Below are 17,833 nucleotides of genomic sequence, written 5' to 3'. Positions count from 1 at the left end.
TTTCACTTCGCTTACGATCATTAATAATCATCGCCAGAAAAAGTTGGCTTTCCTGCATGGCGTATTGGTGTTCAACGTAAGCAGTGAGGACACGAAAGCTTCGCTTCAAAAGACACCTGGATAAAGCTGCCACTTCTCTCCCCCTTCAACCAGCGGAGTCAGCGGGAAAGCAAAAACCGTGTTTGATTTCTCTGTCATAGGAATCAGTAAAACACGAAAGTGAAATGTGCAGCGAAATCTGCAGCTGAGCATGATTTGCGGGTCGGAGGCTGTCTTGTGGGTGTGCTTGGCGAGCGACGTCCTGCTGGCGGGTCGCTTCAGCAAAGGTGTACTGACGTCATTTCCGTGACGGATATGACGTCAGTGAAATCTTGGGGTATCCTGGCATAAAATACTTTCATGTTAAAATATAAAACCCGAAAACGAACAAGCCCAAATTTTACGTACTCTTTAGTACTAAAGGTTGCTTCCCCGCAAGAAGACCCTGTCTGCAGGGGTGCACCCTTTACAGACCGCTTGCTTCGTTGTAGTGGTGCCATTTCCGTGACGGATATGGCATCAGTGAAATATTTGTGTATCCGGGAATAAAACACTTTCGTGTTAAAAAAAGGACGAGGGCGAGTTTTGTGGTTGCTATGCACTGGAGGAGAGAGGCGCAAAACTAGGCACAAAAAGCAAAAAGAAAAGCCACCACGGGTACTTCTTGTTCGCGAACCTAGCAGCTTTCCTGACCAATGCCGTTTCTCAGCGGGAGCATGTGAGTTCGTGTCGGTTCGCGTCGCGAGTCCCACCGCGTCACCGCCGAGAAAGCGAGGAGTTCTTTCTCTACCCCAGCTGCGTTCTCGCTATAGGTAGCGGTAGAGCCACTAAATAAGCTACCCTCGTCTCGTGGCTATAGGTAGCGGGTGGTCGCCTCCGTCGCCGCTTGGACTGTATAAAACCAGGCAAGAGGACTTGAAGACGGTCGGTCTTATATCAAGTTGCGCACTCAAATAAACATTTTTTTTTGTCTTTTTCTTCCGTTGTAAGTGTATTTCATTCACCGTCCTTAAGAAAGATATTTGCGTCCACCTGAACGTGCTGCCGATTCTTCATTTGTGTGTGTGTGTGGGGGGGGGGGGGGGGGCTCCTTATGAGACGAACTTCTGATAAGACGATATCATGGTCCGTTCGAGTTCTTTTTAACGGGAGTTCAATATCCCTTTCCTCCAATGCTATATAATCATGTTTTGGGCATACTTTGTAGAAGGTAAACGTTATATTATATTGATTCATCAGAAACACATACATTTTCAAATTAGCCCTAAAGTTACGGGCGTTCATTTCACAAACCAAAATGTACGCGTAGGCGTACGCGAATACTACACGCGTATGCGTGAGCAACAATTCTCCTTGTGTTATGTTGCTGAACTTAAGCTTAAGATTTGTGCTGTCGAGTTCAGTGAGTATGGTACGCATTTTTTTCATGGGTAGGCTTTACTGCAGTACACTGCGTGGGAAAACCAGCTTTACAGAGACCAGGCTTTGCACCGAGAGTCGAGACACGGCGTCAATACTTTACACAAATACACAGATGTGAAGACATTTTTTCCTATGAGAAAGTATGAAGGCCCTGGCATCTGTTTTGTTATTTTTATTTGAAGGTGAATTCGCAAGCAGTGAACTTAAGCTTTGACATGACCCTTGCCTTCACTTTGTTGTTACGCGGATCTGGGAGCGCCAAGTTTTTCGACAAATAAGCCAAGTAATGCTCCCGCATTTAAAAAAATGGGGGAGGTGGACAAATGATGCAGATCTAACGCAGCATGTATGCACGCGAATGCCCGATATGCGGGAGCTGATTTTGAAGCTTTATTCCTTCGAGGCTTGTCGTCTCCCAGACGCAGCATGACGCCAGCCAGTAGTGTTCGAGGTGCGTTGATTAACGTTGCTACCTATGAACTTTGGTATTGACAGTCGCCGCGTGGCTGTCTAAGGTCCCTGGCTGTCGACGCACCAGCGGCATCTAGCGCCACCGCCTGGCCACCGCGCCAGTCATAAACTGGTTTTCCTCACACGCGGTTGGAAAAAAAAGCGCCTGCTCCACTAAAAGAATACGAGGATAAGTTGGATAACTTTCTAGGGCAGTCGTAAAGCAAGAAAGTGGTCCACAAGCACAAGGAATTTCCAGAAATTTCTACAGCAGTCAGACACAAGCGATGTCCTGGAAACTAAATTGCGCTCATGACAAAATTTTCGCTCATGTTAGCGGTAGTGAAAATTCGTTTTGTCCACCGAAAACTAGAGCAGACGACACCGAAACTACTACAGCTGTTGATCCCTTTGTTACTTTGGGGCTGAGGTGTGACCACAAAAATTCGGCGAACAATATATTGTCAAGACTTTATTATCAGCGAGCTCAATGGCTGTACCTGCTATGAAGAATACAAAAGATCCTGTGTAAGGCCTCAGCAAAATTTGGGCGCTTGCAGCGTTTACCTGAATGACTTACAGCTAGCGCCACCGCGTATCTGCGGCAATAAGCCCTTTACCGTGGTTACGCTTTAGGAAGAAAGATGGCAGCACTAATATAAGGCGGCAGGCAAGACTGCTGAATGCAATTGCAAATACACGTCGCTCCATTTAATTTGCTTTCCTAATGATCGACGTCTAATGAGCGATTTATGAACCAGCGTGCGGCTTTGGGTACACCGTAGCACCGAGCTTCTGTGATCATCTCGGCTGGCTTTAGACAGTCGAACGCATATTTCTTCGATCATACATAAACGCGCGCATGCTCCAAAAGCATATGCTTTTGCATAATTGTACAAATGAATTTATCTCAAAATATTGTTACACGTGTTCACTGAAAGTTGTCATGCTCTGTTAAATAGCGCGCCGTCACATTTGTGTCACATTCACCGGTGTGCCGGTCCGAGTGACGTAAACGTACTTCGGATCTCTAGCGCATGCCGCGAAAAATCGATGCGGCCCCGAATGACAGGAGCGTGCGGGCGTTTGCTATTCCGCCAAATTTACGGCCAGATCTCTCCGGCAAAACCTTTCTGTGTCCGTGAATTGTGATCCCAGTTAGTGCTCGTACATTTTCTCGCCCAGTCTCGTACAAGCGCCTTCGTTTATTTTGTTTTCTTCTGCACTTTTTTTTTTTTCATCGTGGAATCACTACATTTAATAAATCACCCTATGGTTTATAGATCAATAACATTATTTCAAAATAGCACGCGACAGGTTAGCGCTGATTATCGCCGCACTATATTGCAGCTATATTCACCGCCTATATTGCAGCGAAAACGAAGTGCACGCCAAGCAAATGAATAAAAACAAGCAGAAAAAGGCTTTCTTCCGCGGTAGGTTGTTTGCTATGCGTGCGGCCAGCTGCACCGGTATTATGACCTTGATTGTGTCTGTCCCCACATTCGCTCCAACTAAAAAGCCTTCCTCTCATTCGGGACAGATCTGCGGATAACGCTTTCGCAAAAGGCGAGCGAACGACCGGAAAAAGAGGATGCCCGCAGTTCGCGGAAATTTCCTCCGAGGCTTGTTTTGAAGAATCAGCTGTACGCTGTCAGTGTTTCCCGCTAGTATTGATTTTCCACCGAAGCTATTCAGTTGGACCTGGCAACACTGCCTGCACTTCGGCGGTGGGGGTGAACGGCAGCTCGTTGGACCAGCCGATCACACCACCAAAACTTGGCTCGTAGCGTAGAATAAACGTAAAGACAGCGTGTGAAAATGATCGCAACAAATTCCTCGCGGCTTTTTAGACGACTCGGACGCATTTGTTCGCAGTAACAATGTAAATATCACAGTACGGCGACGGGTTGAGGAGCTAGGGCTTTCGGAGGGGTTGCCGGCGGCTAACAGCACCGTCGTAAACATGTTTACATTTTGCCCAGCTGGGCGGGGCCATGCGCACCGCTAATCGCGACTGTCGTCGGCAAAGTCGACGTTGTTATACTCTCGGTGGTACCGTTTTGAAGCAAGGGACGGGCAAGGAATAAAATACAGGTGTTCGCCGGCGATCACCTTGCTTTTTACACGAACGGGCGGCCGGCACCGCACAGCTCGTAGCCCAACATCCGGGACCTTGGTGAGACCGCCATGGCCGCCTGACAACGGCGTCGGCCAATAAGGAAATAGGTCAGAGGCGGCGCGGCCAATGGGAGCGCCGCCAGAATCACATGGCTTTGTTGTCGAGCGCGGCAGCCGAGCCGGGCTGGAGTAAGGGAAAGATCGGCCAGCTGTGCTCAAGATAGCGAACGGTCGTCCGTGCGGCGCGCCGGTGCGGACCTCTCAGTGTTTGTCGCTGTGTTTTCTCCCGTGCTAGCATGTCAGTGCGCCGGCTCCGGCGCGAGCAGGCGGTGAAATCGTGAGTGTGATCGTGAAACGGAGTAGGACAGCTGAAGAGCGAGCAGCTCTGCGCTGGTCGAGAGAGCGACATGTCGACGGGAAAGCGGCTGGCCAAGCGCTCGATCCTGGGCACGCGCGTGTGCGCGCCGACGCACGACGGCCTCCATATGCCGGGCGTGATCCAGGCGACGAAGACGGATGCGGACGACGAGAACATCTACACGGTCGCCTTCGCCGACAAGACGACGGGCGAGTACCGCGGAGAGGAGCTCATCGGGCCGGGCTTCCAGACCATCGCGGGCCTCTCGCTGAAGACGGGCCAGCGAGTGTACGTGACGTTCAACGGCCGCGAGGTGTCCGGCGCCGTGCTGGACCACGACGAGGCGCGCGACGACGTGCTCATCAGCATCCAGCCGTCGCAGCACAACCACCACATCACGCAGACGGTGCAGCTGCACAAGCGTCTGGACGAAGTGCGCCTGCTCGAGAGCCGCAAGTCGGCTCGCCTGCAGGACTTGGACACCGACTACTCGCGACTGGCCGAGGGGCAGGGAGAGCTCCGGCGGCGAGCCGCTTCCCTCAGCATCGACGTGCCGCCTTCCATAAAGTGAGTTCCTACATTCGTTTTTATTTATTTTTATTTTTTCCTTTATTCGTGAGTGTGTGCTTAGCGTACGCGTAAGTGACGCTCATACGTGTACGCTTACGTCGGACGGCCCTCTGACATAGCTGCTAGCGAGCGAGAGTAGTTCCGGCCGATTTTCGGCTCAGCTACCGCCGTCGCCTCGTGAAGATGAAGGTTCTAGCGAGCCAGGGGCGCGGGTGAGCGCGCGCGGCGACCCCGCAGCAGCAGTCGCGATCAGCTGTGCGCCTCCGCGGCGGCACCGAAAGCCGGCCGGCTTGGCCTGCTGCGTACACACAAACATGGAGGCGCGCCTTGCCCCTCGCGAACCGGCGCACGCGCACCGACGTCAACCTGACGTCACGGCCTGTTTTGCTCCTTCCTTCCAGGGAATGCCTCCTCGGAGCGCGTGTCGCAACTCCATCTGCCACCCTCGCCCTCCTCCCTTCGATCCGCGGAAAACTCCGCAGTGGCCCGCTGTTTGTGCCTGTACGTTTGGCTTTCTCGGAGTCCGAGCTCGGTGCGTGCGAAAAGCTACCCGTCCTCCTTGCTTCTTGGCCGGACGGGACGCCGTTTGTGTTTTGTACGTCCGCGTCAGCGCGGCCGTCCTCTCGGAGAAGCCGCCGGCCGGGCGCGGCAGCGAAGGGAGGGGCTTTTCTGGCGTTTTGTTTTCCGGTGCGCGCGCGAGTTCCCCTTTCTCGCCCCCCTCCGTTCGTCCTCCTCTCGCGGCCTCATGATCTCTTCCGGGGTCGAAGCGAAGCAGCGCGTTGCAGCGAGCGGCGCTTGGAAAACTACTCCCCAACGAGCCAGCCCTGCGCTCGGCGAAAATCGCCAAGCGACGCTCTCGTTTCCCGCGCTCGTGTTTTTTGGGGGTAACGAGACCGGGCTGCTCTGTTGTCTTGTGGGCGCGGGTCATTTCCTCTCGCAGCAGGGCGATTCGCCGGCCGGCCTGCTACGCGTGTCAGGACCTGTGGCGCATCGCCGGCGGCTGTAGGTCAAGTTGGCGACGACGCGTCCACACCTGAGTCGCGTTACCGCCGTACAGTGCTCGGCCGATTACGAGCATTTCATTAAAAGAGTACTGACGCCGAAGCTCCATTTATGAAAACTGATACACGGTTCCCGTCATTAAGACGCCTTCCTGGAATAATGGGCGTCAAATTTTGATTGGAACCTATTCAAAATCGATATTGCGGCAGTTTTAGGAGGCCGAGCAAGGGCGGCTCTCACGCTCTGGGACGTCAGACAGGCCTCCAGGATGTGTGACGTGGAAGCTTCCCCTTTCATCGACGGCAAAAATAAAAACACAGTAAGCCATTTGATTAGACGGGGCCCTGTGGAGTATTTTGCCCCCTTTCACCGCAACGCATCCGTACCTGCTCCCGAGCTTTCAGCCGCTGAAACTTAACGGAAAGGTAAGAATGTTAACCAGGCTATGGCCTAGTATGTTATCGTATACACGCGGGAAGGGGAACAATAGGAAAAAAAGAAGAAAACAGACAAAGAAGGGGAAAGGTCAGGACAGAGCGTGATGATAGATCCACTTATAGATGCAACTTGACATCTTCACCGGCTTTCTTTCTTTTTGCTTTGCTTCTTTGTATTCTCAACGGCCCAAAGTGAACACGAATGAATACGGTCGTTGTGTACCGTTAATTATTGCGCCTTTACAACGTGCTGTGACCGAAGAGGCATGTGATTTTTTTTGTAGTACGTTCTAACGGAGCTCATTATTCTTTTCCCCGTGCATAGCTGGTTCTGTTGTTACAGCAGTCGCTTAGGTTCGCTGCCTTCTTAACAACTCGGTTCTACCCGCGCACACGACCTGTCGGCCGCCGTTCTGGGAATAGGTTGCGTAACCCGCCCATCCGAGACCAACCTAAATCAACTGTGGGCCAACGCTTCTCCTCGCAAGAAGCAAAGATAGAAATCTAGCCGGCGGGCCAAGTAGTAATCTAAACACACACGTGCTCACCTCGCCCGCTTGTGCTTCTAAATCGAGTCGCGTGGTTCCGACCCAGTTTTGCGTTGCGGGTTAGCCGCCTTTCTGCTAGAGTGAACTGGAACAATTGGTTTGGGGCGGGAACAAACGCGACTAGGAAATAACAAAAACTATGTATGCCTGCGCGGTGGTTTCTTGGCGACTTGAGTTGAACTCTCCTGCGCGCCAGTGGGCTATTTGTTTTGGCGTACACTGAATTGGCGGGGTCTGGAAACGTTCCTTTACAGGTCCAAAATAAAACCTTCGTCCGTGGAGTACAGAGCCGTAATTGGGAGCAGAAAAGTACTTCAAGTAATAGGGAGGATATAGACGACGACAAGCTCAGGCTACCATCAACAAAGTCCCGTGGCATGGCTAATTTACAGTGAAAGCCCCAAAGCAGAAAAATTCGTGGATACTAACCCCAAAGTGGTATAATTGTGGAATCAATGCTTAATGCGCTCTGCTATACACCGAGTCCTTTAATATCGGCTTTTTCAGGCTCTCGATGAGCAGCCGGGTACCCAAGCAGTAATGCCTTAGGGCGTTCGTTCTAACGAATACCCTTTAAAGTCAGCCTCACTACTGCACACAATGCTTTGCTCGGAAGACATCTTTCGGGGGGGGGGGGGGGGGGGGGGGCAATACAATGAGTGTGATGTATCTAAGTATGGAACTCCAGTGGCTTTTATTAAAAGAATCTTCGTAAGCGGCGACAGTGTGACACCTGAAGCGTTAAAGGCGGACAGGCGACTTTCCTCGTGAAACCGGCGTTGAAACGCTTAGGCATTCAAAATATTGCAGAACCATGCACTACACTGCATGCGACGCTGCGAGAACATCGTGTAGGAAACTCGCGACTCAACTTTTTTAATATTGATAAAGATTAATCACCCATACTCTGGACGTTAATTCTCTTCCGTCATTGTCAGGTCAGTGTCACTCTTCTTTCTCTTGTACAGTGCAACTCCGACGGACATTTTGAGCAAACAATGCTGTCAGCGTCAGAATTGCCTTTATGGTTGACTGCCCTGCCGAAACTAACGGTATTTATGAACGGTTTAAATGTCAGTCATCTACGCCTGCGCGACTGCAGCGCCTCGCTTCAAAACCTGTTTTCAGTGACTGCTTTTGTGCCAATTAGAATACAGGTACACTGCCGCTCCGTGTTCATGCTGCGTGGGTTTAGCTTGCGTTACAGCCAACCTCGGTTGTTGGTGAAAAAGTGCGAATGTGAAGGACAACGTTCTGCCGCTCCGAGCGTGCGCGCACAGCGTGTGTTTACCTCCCGCTTTTTTAACACGAAAGTGTTTTATTCCGGGATACACGAACATTTGAGTGACGTCATATTCGTCACGGAAATGACGCCAGTACAGCGAAGCAATTGTCCTGTAAAGGGTGCACCCCTGCACACAGGGTCTTATCGCGAAGAAGCAACCTTTAGTACTAAAGAGTACGCATACTTAGGGTTGTTCGTTTTCGTTTTTTTATATATTTTAGCACGAAAGTGTTTTATGCCGGGATACACCAAAATTTCACTGACGTCATATCTGTCACGGAAGTGATACCAGTACACCTTAGCCGAAGCCACACGCCAGCAGGACGTCGCTCGCCAAGTACACCCACAAGACAGCCGCCGGCCCGCAAATCATGCTCAGCTGCAGATTTCGCTGTACATTTCACTTTCGTGTTTTACCGATTCCAACGACAGAGGAATCAATCACGATTTTGTAACAAGGCCAGACGGTGTACCGCGATATATATACAGTACCACCTCATAACTAAATCGCTTTATTCCAAATAAAAGAGGATTTATTGAAACTGAATGATAAACATAAAATGAGTTGGTTTGACGTGTTCAGTATCCAGGTTACTGAAACGACAACACGCATTTTCATGCCGGCCAGGAGGTATCGTATTCTGTTGCCTTTGTACTTGAGTCATTCGGGCAGTGGCAGGTGTCGATCGGGTGCCCGGCCCTTGCCTTCGTCACCCTTTCGTGAGCGCGTGTAAGCGAAAGCGACGATATTGTGGAGGGGGTGTTTGAGGACCCATGACAAGAGAATTGCGGGGAACAGTGCCGATCCTCTGCGAGAATTCGCGACAAATGGTGGCCTGTCTGAGCGCGGAAGCGCGTTTGCGTCTGTTCGCCGGTCGCACGTTGATTCTATAGCTGCGGCGCCACGGTAGGCTATAAATAAAGCAAACGCCGTAGGCACGGCCCTGTTTTTCGGTGTTCCGTCGCAGCAGCGCAAATTGTGGTTGCGCAAAATGTCGTTATCCCCTTGCGGTCGATTTATGAACAGATTCAAGCAAGTCACATACAAACGCGAATAACTACCTTACGGCACGTACGCAGGAAAATGGGGCTACGTCTTGAACAGCCTCCACCGTTTTATTTGTTTTTAATGGCGGAAAGCGCGTTGGCTGGTTGTCCACATTTTACGCTCGGAGGCACGGAAAAAGGCGTTTAACGTTGAAGGGGGACTTGGAACTTTGTGACTGCTGTATACACACACAGAAGAAATGTATTCTTCTTTTAAAGGTTCGCGATGAAACGTTAACTATGATTGGAACAGCACGTGTCCCTATACCGTTCGGCTGTTAGGCACACATCCGGGTTCGGGTAGCAAACAAATTTAATATAATCACTTTTTTCTTCCTTTTAAACGCGCATCGCCCCGATATATATTCTTCATCCGCTCGTGCATTTTACTGCGAGAGGTCCGTTCAGTAAGCAGCAGATTTTACGGCCGCTTTGTGTGTCTTCCTATCACGGCCAGCTCCTCCACGTTCAGAGGCAAGAAGTGAGTTAAGAAAAAGAAAACAGAGGTCCCCCACATCGCCGTGCACCGCATTCTTTGATCCTCCTTTTGCGTTCGTATGACCCCCATTGTCCGTCGTCAGTCGTCAACTTCTGAAGGGGCAACCGCGTCGCCCTTTCCTGTGGGATGACGTGATCCGGAGCCGACTCCTGCTCTGGGGCTTCCGAAGGAACGGCTATCACCCTACGTAGCACCCTGAGCGTCCCGACTGGCGTCAGTATAGCGCCGCTTCCGCAGAGGACGAAGTTTAATATGCTTCGGTGCCGAACGCGTTAAATAACAGTCGTAAAAGTAAACGGTGGGCAGTTTTGAAAAGTCTCTCACAAGCCAGGTTTGCTATCATGTTTGGCAAAAAAAAGATTTTCGTGAGGCTTCGTTTACTGCTCGTGCCGGGATGTAAAAAACGTGCCTGTCATGACTATTATAAATCTTCTTAGGTAAGCTTTGATCGGTTGTAGGTTTTAACGCGCCGGCAATACAAAGGCGATGAGGCGCGCCGGGCTTCGCATCCATTTTGTCCACCTGGGGATCTTTAACGTGCGCCGAAATCTCGAACACACGGGCGTTTTCCCTTTTCGCCTCCTTCAGAAACGCGGCCGGGAATCGAAACCGCGTCCTTGGGCTCTCCATTTAATCAAAAATGACAGCGACGGATGCACACTGTCGAATGCCGCGTTAGCAGTGTACATATCGTGTCGGTGTGACTTCTCGCCATAGAAAAGTGGCGCCAAGCAAGCAGATTTTCGGGAATTGCCTATTGCTAATGCTGTCGTTGATGACGATGACAATTAGTGGGACGTAAAAGGTGGGAAAAGGGGTGTGTCATGCGATAGCATACCTTAGACTCATCCGCTTCGTCTCTCTCTCTCTCTCTCTCTATCTATCTATCTATCTATCTATCTATCTATCTATCTATCTATCTATCTTTATCTATCTTCCGCTGCTCCCAACCAGAGGTGAAGTGAAGCGCATTTAGGGGAATATATATATATATATATATATATAAGGCGAAGTTCAGTATATTATGTTTCAAGTTCGAATGGCCAATTGCCTTCTTGGTTATCGCGCTGTGTTATACAGAGGCGGGTTCATACGTAACCCCGTCGTCGTTCCCGCGAAATACTTGGCATCGTTATAAGCTCATTCGGACCTGCCTAAAAGCGCCACATTTGCATGTAAGCGTAGAGGGGGGGAGCGGGCGCAACATAAGGGCTCTCCAGTTGGCATTGCGCCACAGTGAACCCATTTTTTTCCCCCTGCGGCATAAAGGAAGCCAGAAAGAGATAACGGAGGAAACGCCAAAGAGGCGAACCAGCGTAATAGCCAAATCTTCGCTCACTTCCGCGCTCCCGAGTAAAGTAATAAAGAAGGCAGCGCGGAGCCGTACTGCCACTTCAGCGGTGCGAGCCGAAAGAGAAGGTCAACGCCGTGGTGCCGGCACCACCGCCGGCATCGCGCTCCCTTTCCTCGGAGCGTGTTTGTTCTCCCCGAAGTGGGTCGTCGACGCCGGCGTTTCTCGAGCGCAGCTAGAGCGAGCTCGGTCGGCGGCGGCGTGTCTTACATTTGCTTATTATCATCATTATTCTTCACGCTTCTGCCGCTGCGGCGTTGCTCCGCCGATGCCTTGGAGGAGGAAGAGAAGAGGGAGTGCGGGTGCAGTTTTCTTCGTGTGCCGTAGCCTCCCTTCCTTGCCCGTGCTTTGGTAAAGGCCGGCGCGAGGAAAAAGCGACGCGCTCGCCCGAAAGCTCGCTGCGCGCAGTGACGCCGACACGCTACGCCGGTCATCTCGGGCACGGTGGTTGGCGGCACCACCACCACACCTCTGTGTACGCGCGTCTGAGCGTGGATTTGTGTCCGAGGAGGGGGAGGGGGAGGCGTGAACAGCGGTGCCGCGCTGTGTGCAGTATTTACGTATTGTGGGCAGCGCGACGCCCTGTTTCGTCCTTTGGCTATACGCATGCGCCGTGTGATAAGACAGCGCAGCTCACACTCCCCTCTCTGCGGTCTTAGATGATTTGCTTGCCATCTGAAGCGGGCGTGGCTTTCAAATCGCGGAGGCGAGAAAAGCGGGCGCCGATTGAAAGAGGGGGGGGAGGGGGGGGGGTACGCTTAGGAAGCAACGCACGTTTGCGACGCCGCTCTGGATGCAGAAATAACGGCGTAGAAAGCTTCCGAATTGTCAGATAGCGTAGCCAATTCCAACGGCTCCTCTCCGCGCACTCCGTACGAGGAGAGAGAGAGAGAGAGAGAGAGAGAGAGAGAGAGAGAGAGAGAGAGAGAGAGAGAGAGAGAGAGAGAGAGAGAGAGAGAGAGAGAGAGAGAGAGAGAGAGAGAGAGAGAGAGAGACGTTTATTGAAACAACAGGGACGGGGTAGGGGAGAAAAAGAGTTAGGAGCTGTGGGCGGCCATCCTATTCCGGTAGGCCGCATGCCGCGGCTGCCAGCGATAAAAATTCGCTAGCTGTAAACTTCGTTGTCCAGGTGAAATATGGAAATACGTCGTACACTCTAAGATATATGCCGTGGGTCAGCTTCACAACAGTGCACTAGGATTGACCAATTCATGTAGTCAACAGTGACATTTCGGTGGCTGACAGCAACGAGCGTACGATTGGACTCAAAAGGTTCGGTCTGCGGCGTGACGTCACTCAGTGCAAGCGTGACGTTCTGTGAACTGCGCAGTTCCACAGAGCATTATCGTATTTTTTTAGTCAAATGGTATATGCAGCGTTGCTGTCATTCGCCAGATTTCTCCCAGGAGCATCGTGGTGAAGCTGAACAGCACGGGTGTTGGAAAAATGAGCAGTGCCCTAAGCTTCCATATGGGGTTGTTAAGACTTGCCTTGGGGTCTAACTATACTGTACGCCTTCCCGAACCCTATCCTCGGCACCATTTCACAATGGAGTATAGGAACACTTCCGTTGGCAAAGCGTCGTCATTGCGTGCGCACGCCAAAACTCCGCCTGCTACCGGCCTTGGACACACGCAGCGGTTGCTGTCTCTGCGCAGCGAAACCAGATCGAAACCCGTTGCGCGTTCCTCATGCCCACATCATCCCGTCATCGCCGTGCTTGCGCGAGCGAAGGTCGCCAGCCCGCAGCGGGAGCACCGCGCTGCCCTTGTTTCGCTGCGGGCAGCCGCGTCAAGGATACGGAACTTAGCCGACACCCTCTTCTGCCAGCATGCATGCTCGTTACGACGCGGGAAGAAGTCCATCCGCGTGTTTTGGCGCGGTCTTTTTGTTCGTCACGTCTCTGTTTACGCTGCCCCAAGGAAACCCGAAAGTTCGCCCAATCTCCAACCCTTCCCATGGGCAGCATTGAAACTCGGTTTCGGCTGATGGTGATGGAACGCGCGGAGAAGGCAACAAGCGCCGACAGCCCGATCCTAAATTAAAAAATCTGACCACATGCTCTCTCTCTCTCTCTCTCTCTCTCTCTCTCTCTCTCTCTCTCTCTCTCTCTCTCTCTCTCTCTCTCTCTCTCTCTCTCTTGTGATTCGGTTCTGGTGGCGTCAACCACCGGACTCAACGTAAAGAAAAAAAAGGATAAGAGGGAGTCACGTATATGTGCCAGTGGAAAGGGCTTCGTCCTTCGAGAATCAAACCTCGAAAACCTGCGCAAAACAAAAAGAAAAAGAGAAACTCGCCTCTGATGTGCCGCACACGGTGCGACATGCGGTCGCTTTTATGCGGGCGGGCGCGAAAACACGCGTGTTTTATTTTTTTCCCCGCTCGGTTTGTTTAATTCGAGCAGCTCCCTCGTATACCGCCGCCACGCGTGTGCCGCACAGTTGAGCTCTTGAAGCTTGAGAAAGAGTTTTCTCGTTGTTAGTTTTCCGCGCGCGAATCTAACGGTAGTTAAGAAGGAGTAATAAGGGGGGCGGGATCTACTTTGTGCGCTTTTCTTCTCGAGCCTCGCCGCTTGGGTTTCCGCTCGGATTGCCGCAACTTTTAATTCTGCGCTAGCTGTCGGCGTTGTTGGCGCGCTTGTTTCCGTGTGTCGGCGTGTACGGCAAAGTAGAAAGGAAGCGGAGGGCGGGAGTCGGAAAACGTTTTTCGCTAGCTTACCTCTCCCGCTGCTTAGCGCGGGCGGTTGGTCGCCGCGGTAATAATGCCCGACTGCTGATGGCTCGTGCGAGGAAAGAAAACGAGTTGTTTCGGGGGAAACAGGAGGACGAACGCGGGGCGAAGCTTTCCCGTTAGCTCTGTAGGGAGAAAACGTTCGTTTGCGGCCGCTAATGACTGGCTCAATGTGGAAGAACAAAATAAATATATATTCTGGCTTCTTTTCTTGATTTTATGTGTTTCTTCCTGTTGGGTGAGGGGAACGCATTTACCTTTGCGAAAGGAAGTATATTGAAGGTGTGTGAGTTGCGCCAACACCTTGCTGAAGGTAGGTGCGTCAGGAGAAAACACACACACACACGCACGCACGCTGTGTAAGTACAGTAAACCCTCGTAATAGCGAAATCGCTTTAGTAGAAACCTCGCATTATTCGGGGTGTTTTATAATCCCCACTGCACTGCATTGAGAGCAAAGCTCCGCTTTTTACGAAGTATCGCTTATAACCAAGCAAGTTCTTTTTTTGTCGTGGAGACAACGAAATCGCTTTATTCGAAATCTCGCTGCATTCGAACTGTTTAGTGTTCCCAACTGTACCATCTCCGCTTTTAACGAAGTATCGCTTATAACAAAGCAAGTTTTTCTGTCGTGGAGTCAGCGAAAACATAACAAAGCAAGTTTTTTCTGTCGTGGAGTCAGCGAAAACACTTCATTCGAAATCTCGCTTGCTTAGAAGTGTTTTATGTCCCCAACTGTATCATCTCCGCTTTTTAAAGAAGTATCGCTTATAACGAAACAATTTTTCTACGCCGAGTTAGTCGTACAACGAGGGTGTGCACTCAACAAGTAAAACAAAAGTAGGGCGCATGCGCGCTGTGAAAGAGGGTGCCGGGCTGGAGGAAGAACACGGGGTGGTCGGCGGTGGTGGCCAAGCGCTAGCGAAGAAACCGCACCACCGCGTAACAACACCGGTGGGGAGGCGAGCCTCTTGCAGGCAACAGAGCACGCGCCCGAAGAGGAGGTGCGGTAATTATAACGAGTCGTGGCTCGGCAATTGGGGCGCCGCCTATAAGCGACCACGGAGGAGAAGAGAACGAGCGCGCATTAAACGCGCTTAACGCGTACCCGAACTCCCACTTCCGGGCCGCTGTACAGAATGCGCTCTCTTTCTCGTATAGGAACAGTGTGGCGCTTTTCTGTCGCAGCTTAAGGTGACTCGGCAATCGCGGTAATTAGAGGCCAATCTGGCTAAGGAGGGGTACGAAATAGATTCAGCGAACCCAGCGTCGCACGCAATGTATCATCTCGGAGAAGACGACCTCGACGCCCTGCACCAAGTGCCATGCGCGCATCCCATTATCTTCCCAGCTTGGTGAGAGCCCGAGCACCCCCTTGTCGGCAGCGTGTTTCTTTGTTTGTTTTTTCTTTTTTTTCACGATAAAACGAGGAGAGGAGAGATGGCATCAGAAGCGTATATTCCTCCCTATTGCATTCAGTTCACGTTTTTCACCTCTACATGCGCCGCCGGTGGGAATCCAGGCTATACGTGTATGCATATATGTCTTCCAAGCACGGTGTGCTAGTTCTGGCTGCACACTTCTTGGTGCGGAAAGGTACACGAGGTGGCGTTTCTTCTTTGCGCCGTCGAGTGCAAGCGGTATGCATGGTTGCGGCGGGTAATTTTCGGCGAAATCCGTGCTTCGCAAAGTGCGACAGTTTAGCGAACCCGAGTGCAGCGATCCAGGTTCCCAGTAATCGATGCGGAGTTTGATAGACGACCTATTTGGTGGCGCAGATATCATATATCATCACAGTCGTCATCAGCAGATGGTCTTCGAACGGCTTCTTCTGCGTCATCGGAGCGCGTCATGTTTGACGCCGAATCATCTCTTTGCACCCGATCAACGCTCGCATCTTCCGCGCATCTCATCACCATCGCTCGGTAACCGTTCCATTGTGCGGGATAGCGCGTCAGTCTTCTTTCCCCGAACCAAAACTCCGCCTTTTAATTCGAGCTGCGATTTCTTGCATCCCTCTTTACGTGGCTCTTGGTTCTGATATAGGTTTTGTGTGTTCATGTGGGGCCCACGGACAACAGCAAAGATACGCACGCACGCGCACACATGCAGAAAGTTTATGGCAGATTATACCTTTAAAAAATGGAGCCTGTAATGTAACGTTAAAGCAAACGAAAGTGTGGCAGACAGGGTTCGATACCCCAAATATGGTTTCCCGTATAGTCGCATCGTGGTTCGTCGCAACCCACCTCCAATTGCTGCGATCGTGTTCGGAGGCGCGAATTTTAGACGCTGCATATACAAGCCCTCGGAATCAGGCGTGTTAAAAAAATCATGCACCCCTCCGTCAAACCACGACGATGGCTGAACGCGAAGCTTTCTGGTGAGTGGTTATTTTGTTGTCATCCAATTAAGTTTTCCGAATTGCTTCGACCATGTCGAAATGGAGCAATCAGATACACGCCGGCTTCATCACGCGGAGGACTCAAGTTCACCCGCCGCGGTGGCTCAGTGGCTAAGGCGTTGCGCTGCTGAGCACAAGGTCGCGGGTTCGATTCCCGGCCGCGGCGGCCGCTTTTCTGATGGAGGCGAAAAGCAAAAACGCCCGTGTGTGCGAGATTTCGGCGCACGATAAAGATCCCCAGGTGGTCGAAATTAATCCGGAGTCCTCCACTACGGCGTGCCTCATCGCCTGCGTTGCGTCGGCGCGTTAAACCCACAAATCAATCAATCAAGGACTCAGGTTCGATTCCGACCACCGGTACCGTTTGTTTTCTTTCACTTCGGCGTTTTCGTGTTGCAGACGTTATCAGTGAAAACACTAAAGATTCCCTTTAAAAATAACGTTATCCCGTATAGTTCTTCTCACAATCTCTGGATTAGTACTTGTCTTCCTTTCTTTCCTTTCTTTTTTTTTTCCCCTCCACGCCAGGGTAAGTTACGTTCATTGTTCCGAACTCGTAGATGCGTTGCCCTGCGGACGTTGTCACCGGGAGCGAAGGAAGAGGGGCTGTTGTACAGGTACGGCGGGAGAAAGCAGCGCCGAGGCTAGTGACCGCCGCGGCGATAGCGCGCGATAACGAACCGCGCACGTGTCAGCGCCCGGTGCGCACTCAGCCGAGCGCGCGGGCGGTGCGCACGGAGGCGCTGGGACCTGCTGCGTCGGCCGGCGAACCCTGCGCGCACACCTACCACCCCCTCGCGAGCGCTCCCCCCGACCGCTTCGCCGCGCAGCTTGAAACTCGCGCTCCCGTTTCGTCAGCGTGCCTTTTAAAATAGTGAGGGCGATAATTAATCGGTGCGCATTTAAAAGCACTGACCGTTCGCAATGCAACTGTTAATATATCCTGCTTTCTTTCCCAGAGGCAGACCTTTCCAAACGCGGTTGCGGGTCACCGTGTGCATGCGTGAGTGCGCGTGCGCGCGGCAGAGCGGAAGGAGAGAGGGGCAGGCGTACAAATGCTGAACTTATACTGAACCGATCGACAACTGGAGCAACCTTGAGCGTATTGCTTCACCTACAGAGCAGTGATGCGAGCCTGCGGAATGCTTAGCAATGCTTAGTGGAATGCTTAGAAATCGTAAGCAATGCATACGTGGCTCACTCTGGGTATAGTATTACTTGCTACAAACGCACACAAACACACGTACTCTGGCACTCACGCACGTGTTTACGTATGCAAATGTCTAGGCATGAATGGATGTAGTCTAGTCCACTTATAACAATATCCAAGTGCCAAGGAAATCCCATCGTTATAACCGATAATTGTTATAAGCGGGTTGCGAAATAAAATACGGAACAGAGCTTAAAACATCTTATTCGCATGCCAGTAAGGTCGTACTATATACTAATTTGCGGAAAAGTAGCCACAGTCAGTCACCTTTGCTTGCCGCGTGTGAATTAAGCTAGCGCAAATTTTTTCCAAGAGCATCTACAGGTGCTTCACCTAGCTGAGGTAAACGTCATTGGCGCA

The 17,833-nt window shown here is 51.5% G+C and overlaps 1 protein-coding gene across 1 annotated transcript in view; it reads left to right on the top strand.

The window, feature by feature from the left end:
- The first annotated feature begins 4,197 nt into the window (after positions 1 to 4,197).
- Positions 4,198 to 17,833, top strand: part of LOC144175104 (zinc finger protein 395-like) — a 124,861-nt gene continuing 111,225 nt past the window's right edge. Inside the window, exon 1 of the mRNA XM_077704187.1 lies at positions 4,198 to 4,957. Coding sequence (XP_077560313.1) covers positions 4,440 to 4,957 — 518 coding nt within the window. The 5' untranslated portion in view covers positions 4,198 to 4,439. The remainder of the gene's footprint in view (positions 4,958 to 17,833) is intronic.

Source organism: Haemaphysalis longicornis, unplaced genomic scaffold, assembly GCF_048455015.1.
Source record: "Haemaphysalis longicornis isolate Haplotype H1 unplaced genomic scaffold, Haemaphysalis longicornis Haplotype H1 scaffold_3, whole genome shotgun sequence".
NCBI classification, from domain to species: Eukaryota; Metazoa; Arthropoda; class Arachnida; order Ixodida; family Ixodidae; genus Haemaphysalis; species Haemaphysalis longicornis.
This window is presented reverse-complemented; position numbering and strand designations above follow the sequence as displayed.